Source organism: Anopheles arabiensis, chromosome 3 (assembly GCF_016920715.1).
Source record: "Anopheles arabiensis isolate DONGOLA chromosome 3, AaraD3, whole genome shotgun sequence".
Classification (NCBI taxonomy): domain Eukaryota; kingdom Metazoa; phylum Arthropoda; class Insecta; order Diptera; family Culicidae; genus Anopheles; species Anopheles arabiensis.
In genome coordinates, this window is record NC_053518.1 from 81711252 (window position 1) to 81738860 (window position 27609).

A 27609-nucleotide genomic window follows, 5' to 3' on the forward strand; every position below is an offset into this window, starting at 1 on the left:
GCCCCTAAAGGTAGGCAACGGTACCAGCCGTAACGAGAGAAAAAAACCCACAAAAAGTGTGTAACCCAAACGCGTGATCGCAAATTCGAAACGTGTAAGCACATCACGTACTTATTCCGTATTCCCAGAGAATGAAAGCGAGCGCGCTCGCGCGCGTGTGTGTGTGGGTTTGAAAGGATACACATTTAATATATTTTATTCCCATACCTCCATGGTTGCATGTGCGCACTATTGCGAAATTTTGGTACAATGTGGCGGAGCATCACGATAGAACGATGGTTCATGAAAACGTTCTGATTGTAGGAGAAGGATGACAAAATGAAGAGCGCAAAAATAAACGCTCCACGTGTGTGGATGATGTAAATTTTATCCAATATCTGCTGGCAGCTCCGTGCCGTTGGTAAGCCACGAATCAGATCTATGGCAAGCACACCGCTTCTAGCAGACATGCCGACAGTTACCTACCACATCGCACCACACACATATCATGTGGTACCACGAATGTGAAATCAATACTGCACACTGCCTGAGACACTGGTGCTATTTATGCAGCGAATAATAACCTGCATACATACATTTCGCGGTGTACAGTATCCGTCACGTCTCATCCTTTCTATGCCCGATGGATCGATCGGGCTTAAGTATCTTCCCTCCCGGCGACAGGATGGCGCGTTGAATATCGAGAAGGCCCATCGTCCCACTATTTTATCCATTCAAGACATCCATTCTCAGGTAGATCTCAAGTATTGAAGAACGGAAATTTGACACCACTGCACTGCACTGGAGGTTGTTCGGTAACAAAAGAAACAGTATAACACTGTACACGAGGGGAGGCAGACATCTTCATATTGGCTTCCCACGAATGGCCCGCATCTTTTTGCAAGCCCACATGACGTGACAGATTTTTGGATTTGAGTGTTCTTGTCACGAACCAGTATCAGCCACGCGCCCCAGGTCAGATATGGGATGAAATGAATCAGCTGTTCTGTCTGTGAAATGACCAATGTGTTTGAGGTCTAGACAAGGCGATAAGATAGCGTGCAGTGTTCTCACATAATCATCTCAGCTTCCCGGAGTAGTAGTGTTGGTACAAGCGGACAGATTGTGTAGCATATAATCTATACAATACTACTTAATGTCCAGTACAGACTGTGCAGGGTTTCTCTTATTGTAAAAAAGTTAGAGACACTCCCCCGCTTCTGTGATTTTGAGATACATCTAGTCTACATTTTGGTGATCTTCGTGTAGTAGCTGAAAAGTAAGCACCTAGATTTCTTCTAAATACATCACCTGATAAAGGGGTTTGTTGGGCGTTTGGTAGTCTTAAAAATGCTTAAAAAGACCACATTTTAAGTAATTCAAATGTAGCTTGATGACTTTCAAGACCCGTAAAAAAACGGACAGCTATAAAAAGAGTAGCCAACCCTGCAATCGTTTCCATTGCAAATTGAATGCTTCACGCTTACATAAAATTTACCTCCCCGAGGTCAGTAATCAACGGCGCTGTTCCGCATCTTACAATCTATATCACTGATAAAACGTACCCTGGTGCTGTTCTGACACGCTATAAAGTATACTTTTCAACCAGCCAGACGCGTTAGTTTCCCTCTGGAGACCCGTCAGTGAAGTAGTGCACAGTTTAACATAGTATTATCGTAAGCCTAAGCCTATAGATATGGCTAAAGTCGACCGGGTGTTGATATGTATGGCCTTGTCGTTGTTCGTGTTCCCGCTAGCTTCTAGCTACAGAATATTGGGCATCAATACCAGCCCTAGCCGATCGCATGTGATTGTGCAGGATGCTCTTATGAAAGAGTTGGCACGTCGGGGCCATCACGTCACGATGGTGAGTCCTTACCCCGAGCCGGAACGCATACCGAACTATCGAAAAATTACGATCCCCATCGATCCATGGGCAACAGGTAGTACCGAGCAACTGAAAGACATCTCTCGAATGTAATTACAAGTATTTCTCTGCTTCTGATCTAAAGATTTCACGAAAATCATCTTTGAAAACACCAACTCCCGATGGTTGATGATACAGATGATGCCATACATGCTGCGAGCCAGTGCCGTTCCGGTTAATAAAACGCTACGCTCGCCAGAGGTTCAGAGTGTGCTAAAAGAACCGGAGGGATTCGATCTGCTCATTACCGGAATCATGACGGATGCTGCGTTCGGTGTGAGTCACCAGCTCGGCTGTCCGACGGTAGTGGTATGCCCGAATGCAGCGATGGCGGTCGTGAACGATTTAGTGGGCAATCCAACACCGATCTCCACCATTCCCAACATGATGCTGGGTTTGACGCATCCAATGTCGTTCCGAGATCGGCTGGCAAACCTTGGTGGGTTCTTGTTTGATGAGGTTTTTTCGTTCGTGTGGAAGTACTATCAGCGGCAATCTTACGAGTAAGAAACAATGGGCGAGCATTATCATGAGATCTGATAACAGGATGCGTTCTCCATCTTTTCAGAGAGCATTTCCCACCGGGAAGGTATCCATCGTACGACACGGTCCGGAAGAATGTTTCACTCGTGTTCTTGAATCACCACTTCACCAAAGGTTCTCCACGACCGTACGTACCAGCGATGATTGAGGTTGGTGGATTGCAGATCAAAGACAAACCTTCACCCCTGCCCGAAGACGTGCGCCAGTGGATAGAAGGCGCGGAGGAGGGAGTTATCTTTTTCAGCCTCGGCACCAATCTGTTCAGCTCTTCCATGCCGCCGGAGATGCTGAGTGCAATACTGCAAACATTCCGCACGCTGAAGCAACGCATCATCTGGAAATGGGACACACAGGACATGCCGAACAAACCGGCCAACGTGATGCTGAAGGATTGGCTACCGCAGGACGACATCCTAGCTCATCCGAACGTGCGGCTGTTTATCATGCACGGTGGATTGGGCGGCATTGCGGAGGCACTGTTCCACGGGGTACCGCTCGTCGGCATACCGATGTTCGGCGATCAGCCCGTCAATCTGGCCAAGGTTGAAAAGGAAGGCTGGGCATACGTTCTGAAGCACACCGAGGTCACGGTGGAGACGTTCTCGAAGGCGGTTAATGAAGTGCTGCACAATCCACGCTATCGGGACAGTGTGCAACGATTGTCCGAGCTGTTTCGGGATCGACCCCAAAGCGCCATGGATACGGCCGTGTACTGGACTGAGTATGTCATACGGCACAAGGGAGCGCCCCATCTAAGATATCCGGGAGCGGATATGAACTTTTTCAAGCGCCATTCGTTGGACGTGTTGGCGTTGTTGGCACTAGTGGCAATTGTGATCTTCAAGGTATTCCAGTTTGGTTTTAGGCTGTGTTGCAGAAGAAAAGTGATCAAATTGAAGCGGCAATAGAATCAGAGGAGTGTTTGTTTGCAATAAGAAAGCCCAAATAAGTATTTTACCTTACGCAAGATGCCGAGCAGTAATAGGATATTTCGCCATAGCACCTGCGTGTTTAGTAGCTCTCAGAATATCTAAGCAAATGTGCCAAACGCAAACGTGAGCAAATTGATATTCATTCCCATTAGGATTTATTAACAGCGGCGCACAGAGCCATCAATCGTGAAACGAAAACTTAATTCGGTATATGACAAAACGCCTGCAGCGCGGTGTCTGATTTCAGACGGCTTAATTTAACATTCACAGCCAGTAGAAACCGGGGAACGTGCCATTACCGCATATTGGTGCTATTCTCCTTTTCCAGCCCGAGTGAAATCTCCTGATCCGGGTGACAGTCAAACAAAAAAAAAAAAAAAAAAAACACATTTCGGAAAGATGTATGGAGCCAAAGTATTAAGCTGATCAGAAACGCTTAAAAAATAGGTTCACCTGTTCACAAAAACCAGTTGGCGGTCGCGCAGATATTAGAAATCTGTCGTCAGAAATTGCCGAAGCGTGGAATAGATCTACGATTTTTTCTCTGAGGAATTGTTCTTTACAAGGGGTAACACAGAGATGTCAAACCAAAAGTTTTGTGGAATTGAAGTGTGAAATAAACATCACTGTCGGACATATTTCACAATATTAAATGGTAGTTAATGAAATTTCTTTCAGCGTTGAAATGAATTACTTATTTGAAGAGTCTTCACGCCTTGATTTGCATAATCGTGCCTCAAACAGCTTTGACACCTCCGATGTATAGAAACTACTTGCGAAAATAAACTTCTAAACAAAACTCCACAATCGTAAGCTGCCATCAGTTTTCAAGTTAAATGAAGTAAGTCACCAATCACGCTCCAACAAGCTTTGCAGCCCGTTTGATCTATCGAACCCATTCATTTGTCATGTATCTTGCGAGTTGTTGAGTTCAGAAGAGTCCCGCTGCGCAAAGCGACGGAAGGCGTTATGCCGTTCTGAGAATTTTATCATGCCCTCTTTTTCTCTCCAACGCCAAATTTGTCGAGCAGCTCGTCGAGCTGCCCGTCCCTGGCTCCGCCTCATACCCCTCGCCTGAGCGCGCTGTCGAAGGTTTGAATGTGTTGGTGCGTCAGACGGCCAATCGCTGTCAGCCATCGTCCGTGCTTTTTCCCTCCATAGCGCTATCTCTTTCTCGCGTGTGGTCAATGCTCGCGAGCTGTTGTGGCGCCTAAAATGCCGTTAACAAACATTGCGGCGATGAAGTTGCATTTTCACAAATCAAACCAAAAAATCGCAATGAGTTCAAACACTGCAATATAAAAATGACTAAGGAATCGCTAGTTTATGCAGGAGGATTTGTTGTGCATCGTGCAGAACTCTAATTCGCATTTACACGTTCAGCCCGGCGCTGATTTTCGCACTTTCCGTTCCACCAGCATCAAGAACGCAACCTGATTGTGAAACCAGCATCCTGGATGGGGCGGCGGGGGGATGGCCATGGGACCCCTACGATCATTAGTCACAGACCCTAAAATTGTTGTCGCCATGGGGGGAGGGGAGGTGCAAATGGTTCTCCAGCCACGGAGCCCTAACGACCATCTTTCCGGGGACCCTTGTCGTTAATACTCTGTACACTTGTAGAGATCATCGGCGACCGCCTAGTCCGCCTACCGTTAGGTCCGCGCGCTGGTTCATGACGGTGTTTTTTTTTATCGTGGAGGTCCATCCTTCCCCCTGCCTGCAGCGTATACATCGAGCAGGAGACAGTGTGGCAGTACCCCCTCGTGGGTTCTAACCGCGTATGAACCGTCCGCCGTAGCAAGGGGTTAGTCACCGGCTCCGGCTACGTGGTACTCAAGTCCTGAAAAGGCCGGCATGATCGCGTTGGCTATTACGCCAATAATAATAATAATAATAATAATAATAATAAAAAGAACTTAGCATAGCAGTCCACACCCGGGTAAGAGTTTGTCTTGACTTTGTTGCTGCCGGGTCTACCGCTGTGGCGCGACAAATGCACGGAATGCACTCGACCAAAACATGAACCTACCGATCCGAACCCATTCCAAGGAATTGCCGGTCAATCGGCGTCATGATAACTACTCCAAACCAACAAGCCACCAGATTCTGGACGGACAGGTGCAGTATCATACGCGCACCGTTATAAACAAATCCAGAATCCTCTTTTGTATGGATTCACTTCAAAATGTTGTTTCCACTTGCGCCCGCTAGCTGAATTAGAAATAAATGTGCAATATATCACACGCACGTTTGCTTAGATCGTGTGTCTTTTTAATACCCCCAACAGCAGAGCCGATCGCAAAGATGCCAATGCCAATGGTTGTGTTGTCTCTCAGGTAGCGAGATCGAAAATGCATGGACTTTGTAGCCGCAGCGGATGAAAATGTACGCATCAGAATCAAATAGTTTTGGGGTTTCCAAACGCACGCACACACACAAACACGCGCGCGCAAACTCTCACACACACACACACACACACACGCACACACACACACGCACACACACACACACACACACACACACACACACACACACACACACACACACACACACACACACACACACACACACACACACACACACACACACACACACACACACACACACACACACACACACACACACACACACACACACACACACACACACACACACACACGCGCGCGCGCGCAAGCGATAAGGCACCTACGAACGCGCGCACGCGAGATCGCACCTACGAAAGCGCGCATGCAAGCACGCACCCCCCACCAAATCCCCCTCCCCTTCCGCTATCATCAGCTATCATATAGCGCATCATCATCCAAAGCGCCGGGCGGGGTGGGGGATCGCGGCATGATAGAGTGAATGGTCACTTTCCCCGCGCTGTGTGTGTGTGTGTGTGTGTGTCGAGACACAAAAACTCGAGAAAGATTTCGGCACATTAAAAAAAAAAATTATAGTCACTATACACTGTGCTACATGATGCTTAGAAGGTCGTTGAAGCATGTAACATGTACAATTTAAAAAATATTACATTAGTGTTAGACGTTCTCCTACGCTTGTTTTAAATAGGCTACTTCACCCTCAATTGGCAGGGGCATCGAATGGTCTCATCAGCAGCGGCACGAAATAAAATAAACCATCACTACACCGATAACACTTTGAATCCCAATCCAGCTTCTCCCACAGCGTCTCAAGGTCACACACGAATTAATAAATGCTAACACCCACCAATAACAATACATAACCGCAATGCACATATAAGTATCAACGCATACACCACAACACCCAATCAGCTGGCGGCGGAAGGCACGGGCTGAAGCTCAAGTAAGGCAAGCCAGGGTGAAGGAGGGAGAGGAGAGGAAGAAGCGGACGAAAAATGGGCGCCATTATTTTTTTAAATTTTTGACCGTTTTTTTTTTTTGCTCCGCCGCCGCCCGAACTGTCCGAACTGTCCGAACTGCCCGAACTGCGCGACCCAGCGCAGGAATCGCTGAAGAACAGCGCGGGAGAGCAGCCAAAATCTGCGCTGGCCAGCGCAGATTTTGGTGCATTTTCTGCGCTGGAAACTGCTCGATTTTGCGCAGCGGGGTTATTAAGCGGATGGCGTCGCCAGAGCTCAGAGTGTGTCTGTGTGTGTGTGTGTGTGTCACGATGTGTGCCGGAAAGCGTGGGTTTCACGTTAGCATGCACAATCAGCAGGGTTGTCAACCGATATGAGCGTTGATGTATAAAGAGAAAAAAAAAGTTTGCAACACACGATTGAACTGTTGATTTGAGATTGACGTGACACAGGCTAGCCGGTTTTGGTGTGTAATGTAATCAATACAAACAAAGAAAAGAAACTCAAACACTTCTAACTAAATCCTTCTGGAGAGTAGCTGAAAACCGGTACCCATAGAATCATGGCACAATAGAGCAAACAGCACCGAATCGATTGGCACACTGAGACAGGTGAATGGACTGGCGGCTTTTTTGGTGTGCGGTAAAGCAACTAGTCTGTACCGTGCTTTCGGGCTTTCGAGCTCAGCTGTAAGTAGTGGCGGAGAACTGATAAATAAACAATGTCAACGACCGGCTAATGTCAATAGCGACTATATTGAACTTTCTTTCACTATTGACGAACAAACATACACACACAAACTTAGCATGTCTCTTGGTAGCAAAACGATTATCCCGTCACAAGTACTCAGCACGTACACGCATGTTACGATCCGGCATTTGAAGCACTGATCGATTGAAGTGCATAATTTATGACAACTTCCTGTACCGCCTTATGGTACTTCTTTGCAAGCCACTCGAGGTACCCGAGGTACAATTATTTGCCATCCTGCTTTAAATGCGCGTCATTTGCACGTCACTTTTTGTGGTGAAATTGCACCTACAGTGTAAATACGACTCTTCAACTCTCTCGGGATCGAGTGGAGAAGACGTCAAGTGTTGAATGTTATAATTTGGTGCGAATTGAGACGAAACGAAACAAAATAAATATTTAAAAAAAACTTGATTTACATTTTACAAGAGGAAATTGAAAAAAAAAAGAACTCTTTGGTGAGAGTGTCGTGACTTCGAGTTCGCTTTTCCAAAGTATTACCTAGGTGTTCTAGCCAATCCCTGCAGTGAATTAAAGCTATTTCGATAACCATTTAAATTGAATGATGCTTAACTGACTGAGGATAATTAAAATGCTTGTACCACAGAGCAAGCAATTCAATAGATGACACCGACACTAGCTGTACCCCACCACTTACCAGATTCATTAATTCAACCTAGAAGTCACTAGAAGAATCAGTTCAACTCCAATGACTTTTTCAAGCCACGAGAACGTACCTGTATAGAAAGAGAGAAGAAAATAGATTTCACTTTAATCGAAACCAAACACAGCATTTAGACATTTTGAACGAAGTTGGACAATTTGTGATGTCTAGTGGGCAATAGGGAGAAATAGAAACGCTTGATTGCCTCTCAGCATGTACAAATCTTTCATGTGATGCGGCTATCACGAAGCATGTATTCGCCCAAAATTCTCTAAGAAGAAAGTTGATGACTGAACAATAAAACAATACATTCTTAATCTGCGGCTGCGTAACGACTCTTTCACTCTTCGTCAAATAAACACCACGTGAACAGTTAGCCCATCAAACGTACCCCCACGACGTATGTATTAAAACACCTGAAACGCTCGAAAGAACTAATCCAAGGAAAAGCGGCGAACATGTAGTGCAACTCATTTAACGTTATTTGTGCTTTGCCTTCGATCTAGAGTTTTACGACGTTCTCCTGTGGATTTTTAATGTTTTTTCCTTCGTCCAGAAAAGTTACGATCGTTTACCTTCGAGTCTGTAAAGAAAAAAGTCCAAGATAAGAACCAGTGATCAAGTTGCTTTAGTGCAACCCGTGCCACTACCCCAAAAAAAGCTGTTCTGGCGTAAAAGCCAATGAACTCTTTGGTGGTGCGCGGATGGCTTTGGAGAAGTAAGAGTCTGCCTTTTTTTTGGCGTTCGCTCACTCGACTGTAAAATATAATAAAACTACCGCCTCCAAAATGATTCCGACAACGCATCCCAGCTCCGCTCTACTGGAGTCATCCGGCGGTAAACGGTGGTTTGTGAAATCCAGAGCACCGGTTTAAAACCTACACCACCACTATTACGAGGAGGCGTTCTTCATCCATTTCCAAAATGATGCGTCGCGTCGCAATCTGCACCTTTACACTTTAAAGGTTGAATCTGATATCTACTGCACGCTAATGGGCGGTTTTCATGATGAGTTTTTTCTTATACTATCAACCATAAATTAAAACTCTACGCGTGGTTTATTTAGCCAGTGTATCGATACCAGGGATGGAAGTAGAGCATGTGTAAAAAGAATGCTCCAATTCAGCAGCAGACAATATTTTATTTGCACTGCCAATGCTGCTGAAACCATCCACCGAATGAGAAAGAATATTTTTTATGATTATTGTGCAGCTTTTAGAAGGATTATCTGATGCACTGCTTTCCAGCAGGTTTGTACCGTGCCTTAACACTTCAACCGAGCTGAGCAGAAAATCGCACCTCTTTTTATTCTTTGCACCCCACGAAGCGGACCTCGATTAATTTCCTGCAGCAGATTGCACAAGGTTCGCGGTGTATTATAATCTGGTTCCGTAGATGCGTGAAGAAACACGATTCCTTCATAACCTAACATTATGGCTACATGAGGCGGCACGCGGCAAGGTTGCAAGAGTCCGCGGAAGTTAGCATCTTTCTCCCACTTTCCCAGCCCAGCTGGACAAACCCGAAACGTGTCCAAGTGAAACGATTTGCAATGCCTGACCGAGAAGGAATGCCAACACATAACTTCAACGGTGAAGGTCGTCATCATTGAACGTACCGCGCCAGTCTGCAGAAGAGTACGCTCTTCGACGTGGGTTTCAAGTTGTTTAAAGTACAACGTAGAACGGAGAATGCTTGCCAGCTTGAAGATTGCACCTACAAAAAACAATCTCAAACCACAGCACCATACCATCCCTGCGAGTGTGGACACTAATGATCATGAATGTTGCATTTTACTTATCGACCGAGCATATCGTAATGTGGATTATAGAGTGTGGGCAATGCTCTTTGCGATCCATTTGCATTAACGGCGAACGATTAATCCCGTAGCGATTAAGAGCTATTCTTAAGTGCTTCAATGGAATGATTATCGATTACCTGTCCATGCGATGTTTTTATTCCTCAATCAACGCCACGAACAGCAACACAAGATGAAAAAAGCAGGACGTTTTGAAGTTTTTTTACAACTGGTAAATAGCGCTATAATGTATGACTTAACTTTGTTCTTTCTGTTGTTCTTTGTGCTTTTGTTAGAAGTGCAGCATATTTTTACCTATTCATCAAAATATTAAATCAACTCTTTCCATTTACCAAAAGCAGGTAAATAATAGGCATTACTCATGAAAGAGTACATTTTTAATAAGCATTGCATATTATTGGGCGATTTGTCAAACACGCCCAAAAGTATGCAATTTGCATCTCAACAATCAAAAGCTCATTGTTTTTTTATCTTCAAAAATGCCTTTAGAAATACGTCTTCCGAGGATTTTTTAGAGCAACCCCTTCAAAGCCCTTAAATGCCTAACTATCGGCACGGTACGTCTGGTATTTTATTCAACCACAGTAGCTCAGTATCATACACTCCGCGCTACCCTTATTACAAGCCCATTACAACGGTAAGGAACATGATTCAATTTACCCACAGCCCCAATTGCTTGCTAAATAAAATATGAGACAACCATTTTTTGTATCTTCGACTTCTCTAACTAAATGAAACAAAACACCTATCGAAGGGCAATTCTACTGGCCGGCCGTTGTGTCTTCTCTCCTTCTTCACACGCGCGAACAAAAATGTTCACAGAGGGTAGGCACTCTTATACATCCTCCTCTCAACGAGGCCTTACAAACCCCCACCGGGTATTACCGACCACGATACCACCGAAAAAATATCCCCAAACACTAAAACAACGACCGGACCTGCTTTCGATAAAATGAAATTTTCAGACCAATTTAAGCGAGAACCTTCCTGCATGTACGGACTACTGCACTCCACCTGCGACAGGCACCGCGCGCGCGCCTCATGCGAAGGTCGCACTCAACACGGGCTACGGTGTGGGTTGAAGCCTCCTTAGGGCGTTGTTTGGTGAGCTCTTCGCTTGGACTGTTTGCGGTATGATTCATATGCGAGGTAGCGGAATATGCAAACAAACGAGAGAGAAAAAAAAAAACACACCCATTGCTCCCATGTTACCTTCATGTGCAGCACCTTTCAAACGCACAAACCTAATGTGGGGTGTGAGGACTTCTTTAAGAACACCGTTTGGTAGAGCCAACCATCCCGTCACGAAGCTGCGGTGGAATTCAGCTTTAATGACAAAGATTCCCAAACCGGTTCGAAAATTAAACCTCATGCTAATTCTACTGTACCTTCCATTGTACTTGGAGCATATGTTTCCATAAGCCATTGGGTGCTGGTTGTCCGAAGAGGGAAAAAGGAAATATTTTTGGAAAGAAATTACACATACATTCATATGGACATACGATTGCCTATGAGGTAATGATATGGATTAAGATAATTGCACAGCCATTACCTTCAGTTCCTTACTGACTTCCCTAAAGGAACACAAAACATATGGCAAGTTGTTACAGCAGCACAGGACCACCAAATTACCCAAAACAACCCTTACCAGACCGGTCCCCCTTGGCACTGATAATTATCAAACTTGTACAAAAATGGTGCCATTGTGCAATTTTGTTTCCCGTTTCTATGCAAATGGCTAGAAATAATGGTTACGTGTGTGCGTAGTTTCTTTTCACCTCCATCTGCGCCATCTGATTCAAATGGGTAAGGGTAAAAATCGAGCATCGTACAATCTCATCCCACCGTAGCTGCCATGGTCACGATTTAAAACCCAAACTTCTTTGCGGACACACTTTTCCCACCGTGCAAACGAAATCGGCAAGACACGGATAATTTCATTCAATTATGCATCTGTAATTAACGAAATACTGGTAGCGCACATAAACACCCCACCCCCCAGGTCCTGCTGTTTATGGCACGCTGATTATGTTGCATGCATCATTACCAGCATCGTTCGGCTGATGTGGAGCCGATGCGAGATGGAGCGGGGGACAGTGTGAGCAGATGAAACGGTGAATGGCGAAAAATTTGCACTCAACAGCCACAGTTGCAATTGAAACAAGCGCGATGAACATCAGCATGAGCGCATAAAAGTGATTTAAATTGGCTTGGGCGATGGTAGGAGACCGTCGTAAAATGGTGTGTGTTGTGGTCATTGAAAGGTAACGCCGCTCCCGTTTGGCGAATGTGTGTGTGCTGGCTGGCGGCACACCAATATCGTTTTCAAATCGTTTCTAAACGATTAAGGGTGTTTCTTTTTCTTTCGATTCTACTTTTATTTCTTGTGTTTTGCACAAAGCGAAGATGCAACGCGAAACGTGCTCTTCCAATCGTGCTGTGCGCGAGCGCGTTTTGTTGTGATTGGGATGTTTGATAAGTTTCATTTGATTGAATATTGCCTTTTCTCTTGGTGTTCTTTTTTTATTTGATCTGTCTGTTTTCATTACGTCAATTCTTGTCTTGAACTTTTCATACCATGACTGTCAGATTTTGTCAGAATAAAAGTAGTCTTAGGTCTACTCAAGATTCGATCTTACGACGGGAGCGTTTATGAACATCACGTTGATGATTGTACTATACAGGTATTGCGTATGAGTCCCGTCAATAGTGAAATAAAACCAGAAAATAAAGTTCGTCTTTTGTCTTGGTATTGATTTTAGATGAGATTCTGTCCAATTTTGAGCGTAAATAATTCATTTATTAGATACAGCAAAGAACTCAGATAATTTCCATGCTACATGTCTACTCGTGAAGAAATAAAATAACTCCAATAACTTGCATACATTGTACTGTATCATACTCATACCATATTTATATTTTCTTCTAAACTTCTGCTACAGCCCAGTATCTCACCCATCACTCAAAGCTGCAAAGCTTCTGCCAACGGAAAACACACACGCAAAGCTTTACAAAACCCATCCTTCACTCAATCTTTCTCCCGGGAACAGTCAGCTGTACGCTTCCAGCCCCTGACGGTTCTAACAAATCGCATCCAAACTTCAAACCCAGACACAGCACCGCTCCGTATGAAATTCAACCGCCATAAAACATGTTTATGATTGATGTCCGCTGCACACACACTCACACGCGTGCCCATGGTGTGCGCATGTGTATGCCAGTGACTCGCGGATAGAAACCCAGCGGATAGTAAGCGATGAAAACAACAAATTTTGAACGCCACCCCCGTGCTGTGAAACATTCAATCAGTGGAAAATCGAACACAATTCGCAGCGCACTCCCGGGGTGGTCTTGCGCTCGAGAAGTGGGAAACTCCACCGAGAAGGCCGCTCTCCATGGACGATTCCCAGGGGGATATCGAAACATTCAGACAATGGTGCAGATTGAATCTCCTTCCCCCATCTCTTTGCCCTCCTCTCTCCCCCCCCCCCCCAAAACGAAAGGGTGCTACTCCGTCGAAAAGTCATCCACACCGATTGGTTCTGGTGATGGCAAATGAAATGGAAAAAAACGAGACGAAAAGAAAACCGAAACACAAAAGGGGCCTGCATCGTTCAGCGCGGGAAGAAAGAAACATTCCATTTTCTAACCTGCCCCCCCCCCCCCTACCCCCCCTGCACTTGGTGTCCGTTCCCCAATCATCGGCCCCATCGGTGAAGGTCGGCCATTTCCGTTTCGTTACTCATTCGCTCACGATCCGGTGATGATGATGATGATGATCCGATTCCACCGTGCCTCATCGCTCCCCGGTCGCTCGCTCAAAAGCTTGCCAATCGACCACCGGCACACCATTGTAGAGGCACGATCGGGTGGTTGTGTGAAAAGCCTTTGGCAAATGTACATCTTCTTACTTTCATCTTACTTTTACCTTTTCCCGTTGGTTTGAGATTCCCCCCTGGTTTCTCAAACCGTCGAAGCCTACGACCTGGAGACGTGAAAACTATAGCACACACACACACACACAGCCACACGGAAAAGCGTAACAAAATCGTGTGAATTCCCCGAACCACCAAGGTGAACCACACCTCTGCTTCATCGATAGTTTTCCTTCCGTTTTTAACCCCCACCCCGTTGTATGGGAAAAATGCAGCAGCGTGTATGCTGAGACGATAACAAAATTGCTGCAAAATATTATCCGATGTTTTTGTGTTTTTACCCACAACCTCTTGGGAAATGAATTTGCCTATCAATTGATGTAAGGTTTTAGAGGAACGCGACGCAAAACAGCTAAACTTGAAACCTTCAACCTTCCGTTTCGTACCGTATTAAAAAAAATACATCAAGATAAGATTTGTGCTCGCTTTTCCAATCAGCTACCCCCAGGGGGGGTTGGACAGCAAGAAAGAAAGAAGAAAAAAAGCTTTCGATCGGTGAAGCTGAAAGTGGTACAAGGGAGAAAGTGTTGGAGGTTTGCATGAAATGATCGTTTTGATGTCGGCGATCAACAGTAACGGCAGAAATTGGGATGAGGGAGGGTCTGCCAGTAATCGTGAAAGCGAAATTGTATGGGTGTGAAAATGGCTAATGATAATGCGAACGTGCCAAAACTCTCTCAGATCACTGACTGCAGTCTACAGTTTTGGATGAAACAGATTTAATCTTAATTTTTATCCTAAAAAAGAGCGTACGAAAACCGAAACACAGTGTTAAAAGCATAAAACGCATAGCAAAACCGGTTAAAGTCTATTATATACCAGACATTCAATATTGAAGAAAAAAAAATAATAATAACTATTTCACAACACGATAAAAAACACAGCAACAAACGAATGAAAAGAAAGATAAAAAACAGGACATGGCATAAAAACAACTTTATCGCCTAAAAGTGAATGACACTATATAATGAATAAGTAACACAATAACACACATTGAAATGCAATTTGAAAGCCAAAAACTCTCACGAAAAAAGATTACAACACGAGCAAAAACGAAACATAACAGCATAAATGACCCATGGATGAAAATAATCGATTGCTGTATAGCGAGATTACAATTAAAAACCCAACGAATCGCGCACTATTCGTTTCTTCTCACTTTCACGCTCCGTTTGCTTCTTTTGGCGTTGCTACATTGTGTGTCTCGTTAAAAGTCGATCATTTTACTCATTTCCATCGTTTGCACGTTTGCATTGAACGATTGTGTTTTCTTCTGTGTTTGTGTGTGTTATGGGCGAGGGTTTTAAATGTTTCTTTCCAGTGGCACTTTTCACTGTGTCTGCTCTTATTATGTGTCGGTTGGTAATGCCTTTCGTTTTCAACGTTGAATTTCTTCTGTTTATTTTATTTCTTTCTTTCCTTCCTTCTTTCTTTCTTTCTTTCTTTTTTCCTTCTTTCTTTCTTTGTATGTTTATCTGTTTCTAACCATTTTGTATTATTCTGTTCAAATCTCGGTATTCAGCAATTTCCTTGTTAAAAAATGAATTTACCAAAAAAAAAATTAAACACTCAACACATATGTTTGAGCTATGATCGTTATTATTTCGCTTCACTCCGTTCCGCATTACACTACAATATTAATTCTCTAGCAATTGGTTACTTCACTAGTGCTGCCGCAGATGCTGTTTACCATCCTTAGCAAACGCTACACAGCGTCCCGCTTGAGCATGATTGACTTCGTTTCACTTCACATTCGTCGTGTTTCACTCGATCGAGCAATTAATGGATCACTTCCATTCCTCCCTTTCGTGCTTTCCTGTTTCGCGGACCTAATCCGCCTAGCGTGTTCTATACAAACGACTAATTATGAGTATTGTTTTACACAGTCAATTTTCGGCAGGGCGGCCTTTAATTAATCCACCCACCATTGGGTCCACCCATCCTGATTTCTAAACTATCTGCTCTATCCTCCTCCCAAAAACTCTCGCCACCGAAAGTCACCCGTTAGCAATGTGAGAATATCTTGCCATAATGAAACAGAGCTCTTCCTCCGCCTTTCGATTGAATTTGTCACCATTCAACAGACAGGGGCTTTCCCAAACACTCTTCCCGTTTCTCTACTGGCTTTGCCATCTCTGCCATGCTGTTTAGCTAAATCGTGGGGAGTTGGCAAAAAAAAAAATGGCTGTGTAATGATGACCGTTATCCACAAAACTGCTAATTTTGAAAGATTATCTATGGGACCCGCTTTTCTATTCGCCGCCGGGGTTGTGTTGTTCCCTCCGAGAGCGCACACCGTTTTGGGGAGCGCATGGGAATGGCTTCTTTAGATAATTATACACTTGAGCGGAGATAAAGTGGAGCCGCGGCATGGATTAAGATGGTTCATTAAAATTGTCTTTGTTGGAATGCGGGAGGCGAGTGATTGTTGAATGTTTCTTCCTGATTTTTTGCAATCTCAAACGAAGTGGTCCGGCTAGCTATTTAGACATACTACTACTACTACTACTACTACTAGGTTAGTGCACAGCACGTACAACATGCACACTGTTTCTGAGGCACTCTTGGTATAGTCTTCCGTGTGAGTATTCTTCGTCTTTCGACATTTCTCTTGAGGTACCTATTACATTTACATCCTTCATCATCTTGCTCTCGCTCTCCATTGCAACAACCGTACCTACGCTAACTAGTTAAGAATGTGCCTTAAACCTAAAAACGAAACGAAAAACAACGTAACATATAATAAAAAACCTAAAAATCCTCCCCCCGGTTCGTTAGAAGATGCCGCACCGCTTCTGGAGCGGCTTGCGCTTCACCAATGGCCTCGTCAGGGTGATCGTGTTGCTGGCAGCTTTCGACTGAAACGTCGGACTAAAGGCACTGATCGTCGGCTGGCTGATCGGGGCCGACTGGCTGTACTGTTGCTTCATCATCTGGTGACACTTGGTCGCCAGGTACCGAAATACCGTCGCCACGTTCACGTCCTCCTTCACCGAGGTGCGGATCAGCCGGCAGCCGAGCGAGTGGGCGAGCGCTTCCGCCTCCTCGAACGACACCACCGCCTGATCCATCAGGTCGATCTTGTTCTGGACTAGCACGGTCGGGATTTCGCTGCACTCGTTCTCCACCTTCCGCTTCCACTCGCGGATCGCCTCGAACGAGGCCCGGTCGGTGGTGCTGAAGGTAAGCACGCACGCCTGCGCCCCCCGATAGTACGCCTTGGTGATGGCGTCGAACTCTTCCTGGCCGGCCGTATCCCACAGCATGATCCGTATGTCCTCGCCGTCGATCTCTATCTGCCGCTCGAGAAAGTCGACCCCGATCGTTTTCTTGTAGTCTTTCGTGTAGATACCTTTGCAGTACCGCTGCACCATGGAGGTTTTGCCGACGCCACCGTTGCCGACCACGATCACCTTCAGCGCTATCTCCAGCTCCTCCTCTAACATGTTGCCTGTGTGCTTAGCGCCTCGGTTGCGTTGAAGTGTGCTTGGTTGGACGCGTCAGATCGGACGTCTGTGATTTAGATGTGCAGCTAAATCTTATGCCCAAACAATAATCTCACTATCTCCAAAGTTCGAATATATTTGAAGTTCTCGCTAGGAACTTCTCTGGACAATTGCATGTAGCATGCAGCGCTGAACAGTCGCTTTTTACGCACAAAAGTTTAGTTACAACACACATAACGAAACACAGACAACGTAAAACATGGGACGGGACAACCAACCGCAAGTCCTCACAGACACCTCAAACGCCGAACAGGTACATAACAACGCCGGTCTTCTCAGATATCTCGGAATAAGGTTTTGATTCTTGGTGTGTCTTTCTGGGAGATTTCTTGGGAGACACTCTGGGTATGTCGGGAAGGTCAGCAAGGTCTTGTGTCGTTCCCTGCCCGCTTCTTGCCGATGGAACACATCATGAGGCTACAGGGTACAGGGATGGTCACGTGTATTTGGGGGGTATTGTCAACCTGCAAATTTGCAAAACACAACGGGAAAACGCGTTATTGATGAGGGATATGTTTGCCAATTAGTTTACCAAGGAAAAAAACCACCATTCCAACGCCGGTTCTAAATACAAATTGAAATTTAAATGTGCAAGGTGTTAGAGCTAAGGTTACCAACTACGAGTCACTTCCAAGAAGTCCAGAGTCAACCGCGAAGTGGAGTACAGCAAGAGGTGCAGCAATGTTAATCGAAAAGTCAGTCGCAGGTGTGTGTGTGTGTTTGTTATCAATTTCCGAACAGAAGTATACAAGAAGAAATAAATATTTTATACACAGTATGAATTACAAGGCTCGGTCATTTTTGCCACGCTCGGCACGCCATTCACTGCCCAGGATTGAAATTTGATCAATCGTGCTCGGTTGCATAAATAACCAATCAGTAACTTCGCGCAAAGGCACAGGCCGTTCGTTACTGTGTGCCGGTGGTAACAATTTTCCAGATTTTTCCTTCTCTCTTCTATTTTTTTTGCCCAGACGTGCTTGCACAGAAAAGCACAACGTTGCAGGTTAACTGCTGCAACAATCAATCGTGTACCATTCACTCGCGAACGAGGCAAAGGTGGAATGTAGCTCCGAGTCCGATGGAAATCAGTAACCGTTGCACCGGTAGCCTTATAGTCCCGTACGAGCTCGTGTAGCAAAGAGAAAAAAAACGTCAATCACAGCATTCCAGTGGCGGAGGAAAAGTTTACGATAGTGAGAGCAAAAAATGCATCCCCAATCGCATAGCAGCACGCGGCATTAGCATAGCAAAAGTTTAACAACGGACGAGCGCTGCGTTCTGCACACGACCGCACACAACGCAAACTATATACACCCAAGATCTAGAAGATGCAAAACGAGCAGCAGAAATCATTCGCCAGCGAAGAGTGTGGCACACAAAAAATAAATGGAAAGGATTAACATAAATAAATACAAACAAACTAATCCAGAACGGGCGGTGTTTGTTTTTCCTATCCCATTCCCCTGTCGACAGGGCGCAGAATGGATGCGTCAGTTTTTTGTTGCCAACCCAGGGGGATTTCGAGTCTTAGGGGCAGCTAGCGTTTGGTGCCACATGGAAGAAATCTTCACTGTACCATAGACAGCACGAGCAGAATGATAATGAGGCGTACGCTCTTTATGACATACCGACATCGGAACGGAATATTACTTGTACGCTTAGGTAGGTGAGTGAGGTCACACACTCAGAAATTATTTGCCCTCGCTGCAATCCCAACAGCAGCTGCTGGATTGGGTTGAGAAGGGTGTGGGGACAGTGCGGTGAAATCAGTAGACAGGAAAATTGATTGAAAGAATCGATTTGGCGGAATGCATAAATCATAAGCATCGGAGGCGAAGGGGCTCCATGGACCTAATCGAAAAGGCCGCCCGAAGAAACAACAGTTTGCGGTCCTGCTTCTCCTTCGATCATCACCCCTCTATCGGGAACCACAACGGAGAAGCAGGCGCTTGACGACGTGCAGTGGCAGTGGAAAATTTTATTATAATCGATGACCCGAACGGTGGGCGAGCACGGTTGACTTTTGAATAATTTCTCGCGCGTTCCTTACCTTGCGATCGAGGAGGTGTTCTATGATGCATTTTGATGCTCTAAATTTGTTTTGCTAATTCTAGCCACAAGTAGTGGCAAGAGCGCGAAGAACTACACACAGGAATGGCAAATTGCGCACAATTAACCTTGCAGGGTAGGATAATAGGATGCAAACCAAGTGATGGTGATGGTCGTTTGTTGCTCTATGGGGCGTAGTTGCATTATTAAAGGAATGACAGGGAACTTCCCATGTTTTCCAAAATCTAAGACCACGCATTATTTAAGACCAACAGTTTTAGAAACAGCATCTTTATACTGGTATTTATTTTGATGAGTCTCATGGCACTATCGTCTGGCTAAGTAAGACTAAAGGATGATTAGTATTGTTGTATTTAAGAAGAATCCGTCATTATTTCACGGAATTTTACAGAAAGAGACTGTTTTAAGAGAGACTTCTACATAGCATATTGTCGTTCTACGCAGCCTTATTCAGTATCACGCTGCCGAATAGTCATAGTCCTTGGTAGGGGGAGATTATCCATATGAGGCTTGAACCCATTCATTTCTAGCATGAACATGAGCTGCTTATCCGGCGCTACAACCGCTTTGCGGTCTTGGCCTGCCTCAGGAGTGTCCGAAACCGCTCACGGTCTCGCGCCTTCGTCTGCCAGTCCGTTATCCCGGCCTTAATGGCGGACGCCTCCACGCCATCTTGCCACCTCAATTTGGGCCTACCACGCCTCCTCTGTCCTTGTGGACGGCCTAAAAAGACTTTACGGGCTGGGTCGTCCGTTTCCATGCGTATAACATGGCCAGCCCACCGGAGCCTGGCGAGCTTTATACGCTGTACGACAGTGAGGTCGCCGTACATCTCGTATAGCTCGTCATTATAGCGGCTCCTCCATTGTCATTGACTATGACCAACGTCACATGTCAGGTGAGGGTGGATGGAAAACTCTCAGGACCTTTTGCTACCACCAAGGGTCTGCGCCAGGGGGACGGGCTTGCCTGTCTCCTATTCAACTTGGCGCTAGAGAGAGCCATCCGTGACTCGAGGGTGGAGACTACGGGAACCATCTTCTATAAGTCAACCCAGATCCTGGCATACGCTGATGATATAGACATCATTGGTCTGCGGCTCTCCTATGTAGCAGAAGCCTACCAAGGGATCGAGCAGGCGGCAGAGAACCTCGGATTGCAGATAAACGGGGCAAAGACCAAACTGATGGTGGCAACATCAGCGGGCCCGCCAACAAATAATCAGAATCTACGTAGGCGTGACGTGCAGATAGGTGAACGCACTTTTGAAGTCGTCCCACAATTCACCTATCTGGGATCAAAGGTCAGCAACGACAATAGCATGGAAGCTGAGTTGCGCGCAAGGATGCTGGCTGCCAACCGGTCATTCTACAGCCTGAAAAAGCAGTTCACCTCAAAGAACCTGTCGCGACGGACGAAGCTGGGACTATATAGTACCTATATAGTACCAGTGCTCACATACGCCTCTGAGACATGGACACTGTCCAAATCTGACGAAACCCTCTTAGCCGCGTTCGAGAGGAAGATGCTCAGAAGGATACTTGGCCCCGTATGTGTGGAAGGACAATGGAGGAACATGAGCTACTCGTAATAAAAAGAGTAAATCTATGACCTCATCAGATCATGAGCAGAGTTTAAGATTATTATTGATAACGATCACGCTAAAAGTCACTTGATTCAGATCCGGTTCGAAGGACCAAATGTTCGATAGCTCACAACATCGTTCACCACATCGTAAAACGTCGACATGCGCAATTTGTTCATCAAACGACACCAAGCGGAAGGTATGCAAAACTTACGCTTAACTACATTATTGCAAACTTCACTTCGTAACTCCTAAACATTCCAATCCATTCAGACAAACTGAGCACAAATTCGGAACTATTTCTTCCCCAGCTTTCTCCTACGCTCGCCAAAAGAAAACCTACTCACTACCCTCGAAAATACAGTAAGTAACAAGAAGTTCCCATAAGAGCGGCACAGCTTTCCCGCCCAAATTGAGACAGCTCTTTGTGTGTTGCCCCGTGCAGCCTCTCCGTGCCTGACCCGGGCCTCTTCGTTTTTCACAACCACCTAAATCAACTTCTAAATAAAGGCAAAGGCAGACCAAACTTGACATTGCATGCCGCCAGCGTCTCGACGTGCTCTGCAATTACCATTACAGCTTACTGACTTCTTTCCCCACCGGTTTCCTTTCCGTCTGCCCGGCATCAACGAGCACATCAACACCCGACAGCTAACCTGACAACCCCCATGAGATATTGAGCAGTTTGCAGTTCTCACCCTCCCGCCCTGCCCGAGTGTGTGTGGTAGACTTGATGCAACTCACCAACAGCAGCAGCAGCAGCCGCCATACCGAAAGTGACTGAGACTGTGAACAACCCGTCCGTCAATCTGTGCCGTTCGCAGACGGGAGGAGACAAAATTAAAACGAGCAACGAGATGCATCCTAACGACAAAGGATGACAACGCCGACATTAGTCGACGGTCGCAGATGATGCAGCCTCCCGGTCTCACAAACTCAAACGAGCAGAGAGAGAGGGTTGAATGGGGAGGCAAAGGTTTGAATTTGTTTTGAACAAAGTACCGACACACAGAACCCTTCCCCCGTCCCCGTCCGTCTGTCTGGTCTGTGACTGTTGCCAGTCTGTCCGAATTAAATCGCGTGCATTTGGTAGCGAAAACTTTCATGCAATTTGCGTGCCGAACTGCACATACATATTCGCAGGTCGTATGCAGATGCATGCATAGGCGCGTTGCTGTGGGAAAATAAATTGTTGTTTTCGTCACCCAAGCTCCAGAGGTTAGTTGTTTTATATCTTCCTTTTTTTTTGAGCTGGAGAAACTTGTCCCTGAAATGTGCTTGAGTCACGAGAGTCTTCTTTCATGATGTGCTGCTGCATGTCAATGATGTGTTCCAATTAAATTTCACCATAAGATCGGTTTTGGCTTTTTGGACTATGCTGCACGGCGACACGTATTGATGCTAATTATTTTTGTGCGCCTGTTTTATTCAACGTTTGTTATTAGCTTAAGACAAAGAAGAAGCAAATAAAAAGCGTTTATGTGGAAGTTAGCAGCTCGTTGGATAATTTTAAAACTAAAGATATCAAGTTACAGCGTTATGTCCCTAAGATCCGAGAAGGTCTGGGACATTGATGTAAAGAAAAAAAATTACGAAATTTTGATTTAGGAGTATCAACCAAAAATTTGAAGCCACGAAAAGTTAAAGGAAGATTTTATATCCTCGACCAGACTCAACTAAATTGATATGAATGAAACTACAGAAAAAAACTAATTCCAGCTCAAGCGGAGCAATCACTCAGTTATCGTTATAAAATTGATCAAACCGAAGTACATGAATTCTTTAATATCATCATCTTATAACGATTTTATTCCTTTGACTATTAAATCATTATTTTAACTACATTGAATGAATACATCAAATTAACAGAATCCAACAAAAAATATCAAGATGCAACGTACGCATTAAAACGCAGCACCAACCTCTCCCATCATTTGCCATCGCCGAATCGGTTTAAATCAGCGATCGTGTCTGATTCATGCCCGGATCGGGTGTCGCAAAGCCGGCACCAAAATTGTACTTTCTAAATTTTCACCTCCATTTCCCGTCGTAAATTTCTCACCTCTCTCGGTGTCCACGGTGTGATTTGGATGTGTCATCGGCACCACACAGCGAGATTGGTTTACACGCCGTACGCGACAAACACGACGACACCAGCTCAAGTTCAATGGCACATTTCAAGGAAACAGCAGCAGCACACCACACAAAGCGTAAGGGTGTAGCAAAGATCATTCAAACGGTTTGTCTTGCCATGTGAGCATCCCTCTCTCCGGCAATGTGAGTATTAAAAACAAATCCCACAAGAAGAAAGCAAATGAGAGACTTTTGGAAGGAACGAATCATTTTTATTCTTCTCTATTCCCTCCCCCAGCTACCAGATTTTTTACATGATCAAACCAATTTTTGTCCCTGCTCCGTAACATTTCTCTACTTTCGATGTGAAACTCTTTGATATGTTTTTTTTTTTGTTACAATCAACCAAAGGATACAAATTTTTCACAATCAACCTATACCGTCGGCCCCGTCCAGCGTAGGGTCTGGTCTTGAGCGCCACACCAAAGCTAAAGACGACGATAATGACACGATCGTTCCCGCCAGATGTGAGACCATGGTCGGCGGCCACATTAAGACACCCCTCGGGGATGCTGCTCGGGGATGTAGCACACCGCACCGCATCGCGCACATCGAACATCGTAATGAGCTGGAGGAGCCACGGAACCATTACCCTCTGGGCGACATTAGAACGAGTTACGAGTGCGCAAGTGTGTCACCCGCTGGGGGGCAGAAGGAACCGACAGCAAACAGACGGCGGAGAGTTGTACAGATGAAAAGGTCCCATCCACCGAGAGGACTCGTGAAGGTATGGTAAAAGATGTGGTTAGTTATTACAAAAACCCTGCTGGTTGTATTTTTTTTTAACAACCGAGACAGAACGGGAAGCTTTAATATACATTTGCTTAGAGCGAAGAATGAAAAATAAAAACCTTTCCTTTATTTAGTGCGAGTTGCTTCTAGCTGTCGATCTTACTATCCTATCTTTGCCTCAAACGAAAAAAGAAACCCTTTTAACGAAGCGTAAGTGAGCTTAGATAAGAAGCGCGGTTGAATGCGGCAGCAAAGAAGATGATAATAACGAATGAGTTCTTATCCATCCATTGTTGAACAAATGTTGTGCTGACTTGAGCTTTTCTGCTTTGCGAGATTGATCGCTGGAAAAGAATCCCAGACAAGCAGCAATCATTAGTAGATTATTGCTTTAACGTCTACTATTGAAAACCTTTAGAGTTTTTATGTTTATTTTAGTCTTGCTGTAAGATATTCTGTTTAGTTTTTGTTTTATAAAGTTTCTAGTTTATAGAGTTTATTTTTCCCAACATTTATTTGTTGTAATTAATCATCGCTTTTAAAACAATTGAAAGCAAAAGCATTAACAAATACAGAAATATCATTAACAATTTCTCTGTTTTTTTAAATTTTATTATTATTTAGCATTGCAGGTCGCGAGACACAAGTTTCTCTTATTTACATTGCCATGTGGTTGTACATTGAACATTTTTGTAGGACTTCGTCAATTGCGCTCCTTTACGATTTCTTTTGATTATGGCAAACCGTAAGCTGGTTCAAATACGAACATCATGAAGTAAATACTACTTGAAAACACAATCAAAAAACAAAAACGGAATGCAGAAGCATTCTAACGGCTAAAAGAGCAAACAATCAAGCTGTTCTCTTTGCACGTGGCCCACAAAGTTACCTTCATTGCCAGGCCAGTAGCCACCAGCACCTCATCTAATTATCTTACATTCGCAGTGTCCATCCCGCGCTCAAGGCAAGCTACTGCTCTGCGAAGCCACCCTACCGCGCGATGATTCCAGAGCGTGGTTGAACAATCTGCTCCCAAACAACGTTTCATCTCGGACCACCCCGTGTATTCGCAAAAACAAAACTGTTCTTGCCATTTTTGCAATTTCGTTTAGCGAGAGGTTACTGCTTCGCGTGTCGAATTGCGGCTCAATTTCTGCATTGGCTTTTATTGTGATAGAGCGAACAGCAGCAGTAGCCTGCGACCGGATCTGTCCAGAGAGGGAGTGTAAGCAAGGGAGGAATGGTGGTACATCACGCTCGTCATCTAATTCGATTGCAAAATGTAATCCAACTCTCAATGGGAAGGTTCTACAAACGAAGTAGCAAAAGCTTCTTAAACAGAAAAAAAAACTTCTTGAAGAAATTCTTGGCTCCTGCGACTCTTGTTTTAGATGTGCGCCCAGGTCGTTTTAACTGTTCTACCCACCAGAACAGAAACTTTATCGCACCGCCACGCTTAGTATTCAAATCAGGCGAAGGAGTTAGCTACTTGTGCGGCAATTCTACACCAGCAACTAGCGCCCTAGCACAGAACTTCACACTAAACAGAGCGAACGTGATGCAGACTCGCAACACTCGGCAGCTTCCATCCAAGTGAAAGTACCTTCCACTCGAAGACTTTTAAAAGCTCCACGAGTCCCTCCTCCCGCCGTTTGATACACACAACACGTCCCCGCCCCCCCTGCTGCGTTAGGTTTAATTGGTCAGAAACACTCCTGCAGCACTTATTGCGACGAAGCATTACATTAAATTCACTGCCATAATTGGCGAAACCATCCCACCAAGACACTAAAAAGAGAAGAAAGCCTCGCGATGATAACGTGTTGTGTGTGCCGCTTTTCATGGCGTGACGGAACGAAGCACAAAACATTACATTCGCGCGGTGAACAAAGGCACACTGGGTGTTGGACGACTGGGAGGAGGCTGCTGCTTGATCAGTTACACAAATTGATACAATGATGTGTAGAGTGATTGCAGTTCCCCCACCATCACCGAGTGGTCCAACATTGAGATGCTAGCGGGAGAAGCAGCCGTTCGCATAGCAGTGGAGTGCGCTGATTTTGCGAATTAATCCGTTTCAGTTGGGCGAAAGAATGGTCGAAGAATTGACTAGTTGGGTAAAAAAGTTGATGAAAAGTTTAACCCGTTCTGCAATGGGGGTGCCGGATCTCCCTTCCCACTCTTCACAATTTGAAGAAAACAAACGTTAAAACATCTCCGAAAACGGCAAGCTTTCATTAATCATTTCCCTGAACTTCTCAGTCCCATTGTTTGGGACCCGAGGGCAACTCTAAAGAACGGTCTGTAGTTGACCATCCATTGCGGTGAGGTTATGATGACGCAGAATCATCACATTTAGAAGGCAACGGCGTAGTGCAGAACTAGAATCCCACGTAAATTAAGTCTTGGGGCACTACAAACATGTGATTCATGGTCGTCATTCAGAAGATCTAGGCTCTGGCGCTCATTAACCTCTTTCTTTCAGGATTGATGATGATTTTTTAAATATTCTAAAGGCTCTAGTCCAACTCCATTACATGAAAGGAGGTATATTGACACGGTATATTTATGAAGATATTTAGATTTAGATCTAGTAGCTTTCCATATTTTGATTAAAGATCTAGACAGAGGTATGTCGCCTCGAAATTAGAAATTGGTCTTGGTAACACCTATCCAATCTAACAATGATTCCCAGCTTTCACCCAAAGATTGAAAGATCAACGACACTAACACTAAAAGAAGATAAATGTAAGAACTTTAAGAGTCTTTGCTAAGACTGAACTGGACCAAATAAGTTTGGTCGTGTTCTGCTAAGCGGTGTATGATTATAAAGTCTCTGGACATCTAGAGAAAATTAGTGATTTTGACTAAATTCTTGGAATTAAAATTAGTTCAAATTCTTCTAATACACTAATCGTACAGAAATAAAATAGTCAAATGCTGAAGAAATGAATAACATAAATCTATGCTTTTAGACAACTTACAATAACTTAGAACAGAAATAACAGGACAAAACTGAGATGAACTGGATCTAACAAATGCTCTTCTGCTCAGTAAACATTAAACAAATCTTCAAGTCACAAGTCACAAGTTCACAACATAACAATAACAAGTCTTTTTCAAAGAACAGATTTAAAGAGCAACATCTATGGGGCAGCTAAATATAAAAAGTGTATACTTGGGACTAGACATTCAGGAAAGCGGCAATCCAATTGGCACTGCAATAGTTCCATAACCATGCTAATGAGGTCTTCCCTCATTACGAAAGTGGCTAGATTTCTCACCGATAAGAGCATTGCAACGCTCTCCTTTGTGAGATGCCATCAGGCAAATAAATATTCATTGAAATTGAAGCCAGCTCCATGGTAATAGGCCCACAAGGTGTGAACAACATGTCCAAAGCAGAAAAGTATCGCTTTCTTTTGCATAAATTAATTGGAGCCATTGCTGCGCCTTTCCGTTTCATTTCAATTAATTGCGGGAGGCAATATTTTCATTCCTGATGAAGAATTGGCACTAAAGATTAAATAATGGTGTATTCAGTGCTCTGTACCTAAATTCCAAATGCACCCAGCCACTAATGATGCAGGCTATTGTGCTCAATTTTTAAGTATTACAAAACGCAATCATAAGCATTATAATTGAAGCTCTATAAATTGCATCTCACTGCCCGAGACATTCCAATCAGCGGCCCAGCAGACTGTTA

General features: G+C 44.7%; 3 protein-coding genes across 5 annotated transcripts in view; 1 reads left to right on the plus strand and 2 right to left on the minus strand.

Moving 5' to 3' along the window:
* Window positions 1-27609, minus strand: part of LOC120904117 (protein yippee-like CG15309) — a 93378-nt gene that overhangs the window by 23040 nt on the left and 42729 nt on the right. The gene's annotated exons all lie outside the window — the stretch shown is intronic.
* Window positions 1581-4049, plus strand: LOC120904116 (UDP-glycosyltransferase UGT5-like). The gene is made up of 3 exons (XM_040313888.1): window positions 1581-1922; window positions 1992-2409; window positions 2475-4049. Exons 1-3 carry the CDS (start codon window positions 1676-1678, stop codon window positions 3355-3357), a joined length of 1548 nt encoding a protein of 515 aa, XP_040169822.1. The 5' UTR covers window positions 1581-1675; the 3' UTR covers window positions 3358-4049.
* The window catches only part of LOC120904119 (ras-related protein Rab-23), a 54862-nt gene continuing 42704 nt past the window's right edge, over window positions 15452-27609 (minus strand). For both annotated transcript variants that reach the window (XM_040313896.1, XM_040313895.1), the window contains one exon: window positions 15452-17844. In XM_040313896.1, the coding sequence (XP_040169830.1) occupies window positions 16649-17320 (672 nt within the window). In that variant the 5' untranslated portion in view covers window positions 17321-17844 and the 3' untranslated portion in view covers window positions 15452-16648. The remainder of the gene's footprint in view (window positions 17845-27609) is intronic.

Coding starts and splice junctions, on each gene's coding strand:
- LOC120904116 (XM_040313888.1), top strand. CDS start 1,676: ATGGCTAAAGTCGACCGGGTGTTGATATGTATGGCCTTGTCGTTGTTC. Junction 1,923..1,991: donor CATCGATCCATGGGCAACAG/GTAGTACCGAGC, acceptor TCTGATCTAAAG/ATTTCACGAAAATCATCTTT. Junction 2,410..2,474: donor TATCAGCGGCAATCTTACGA/GTAAGAAACAAT, acceptor CCATCTTTTCAG/AGAGCATTTCCCACCGGGAA.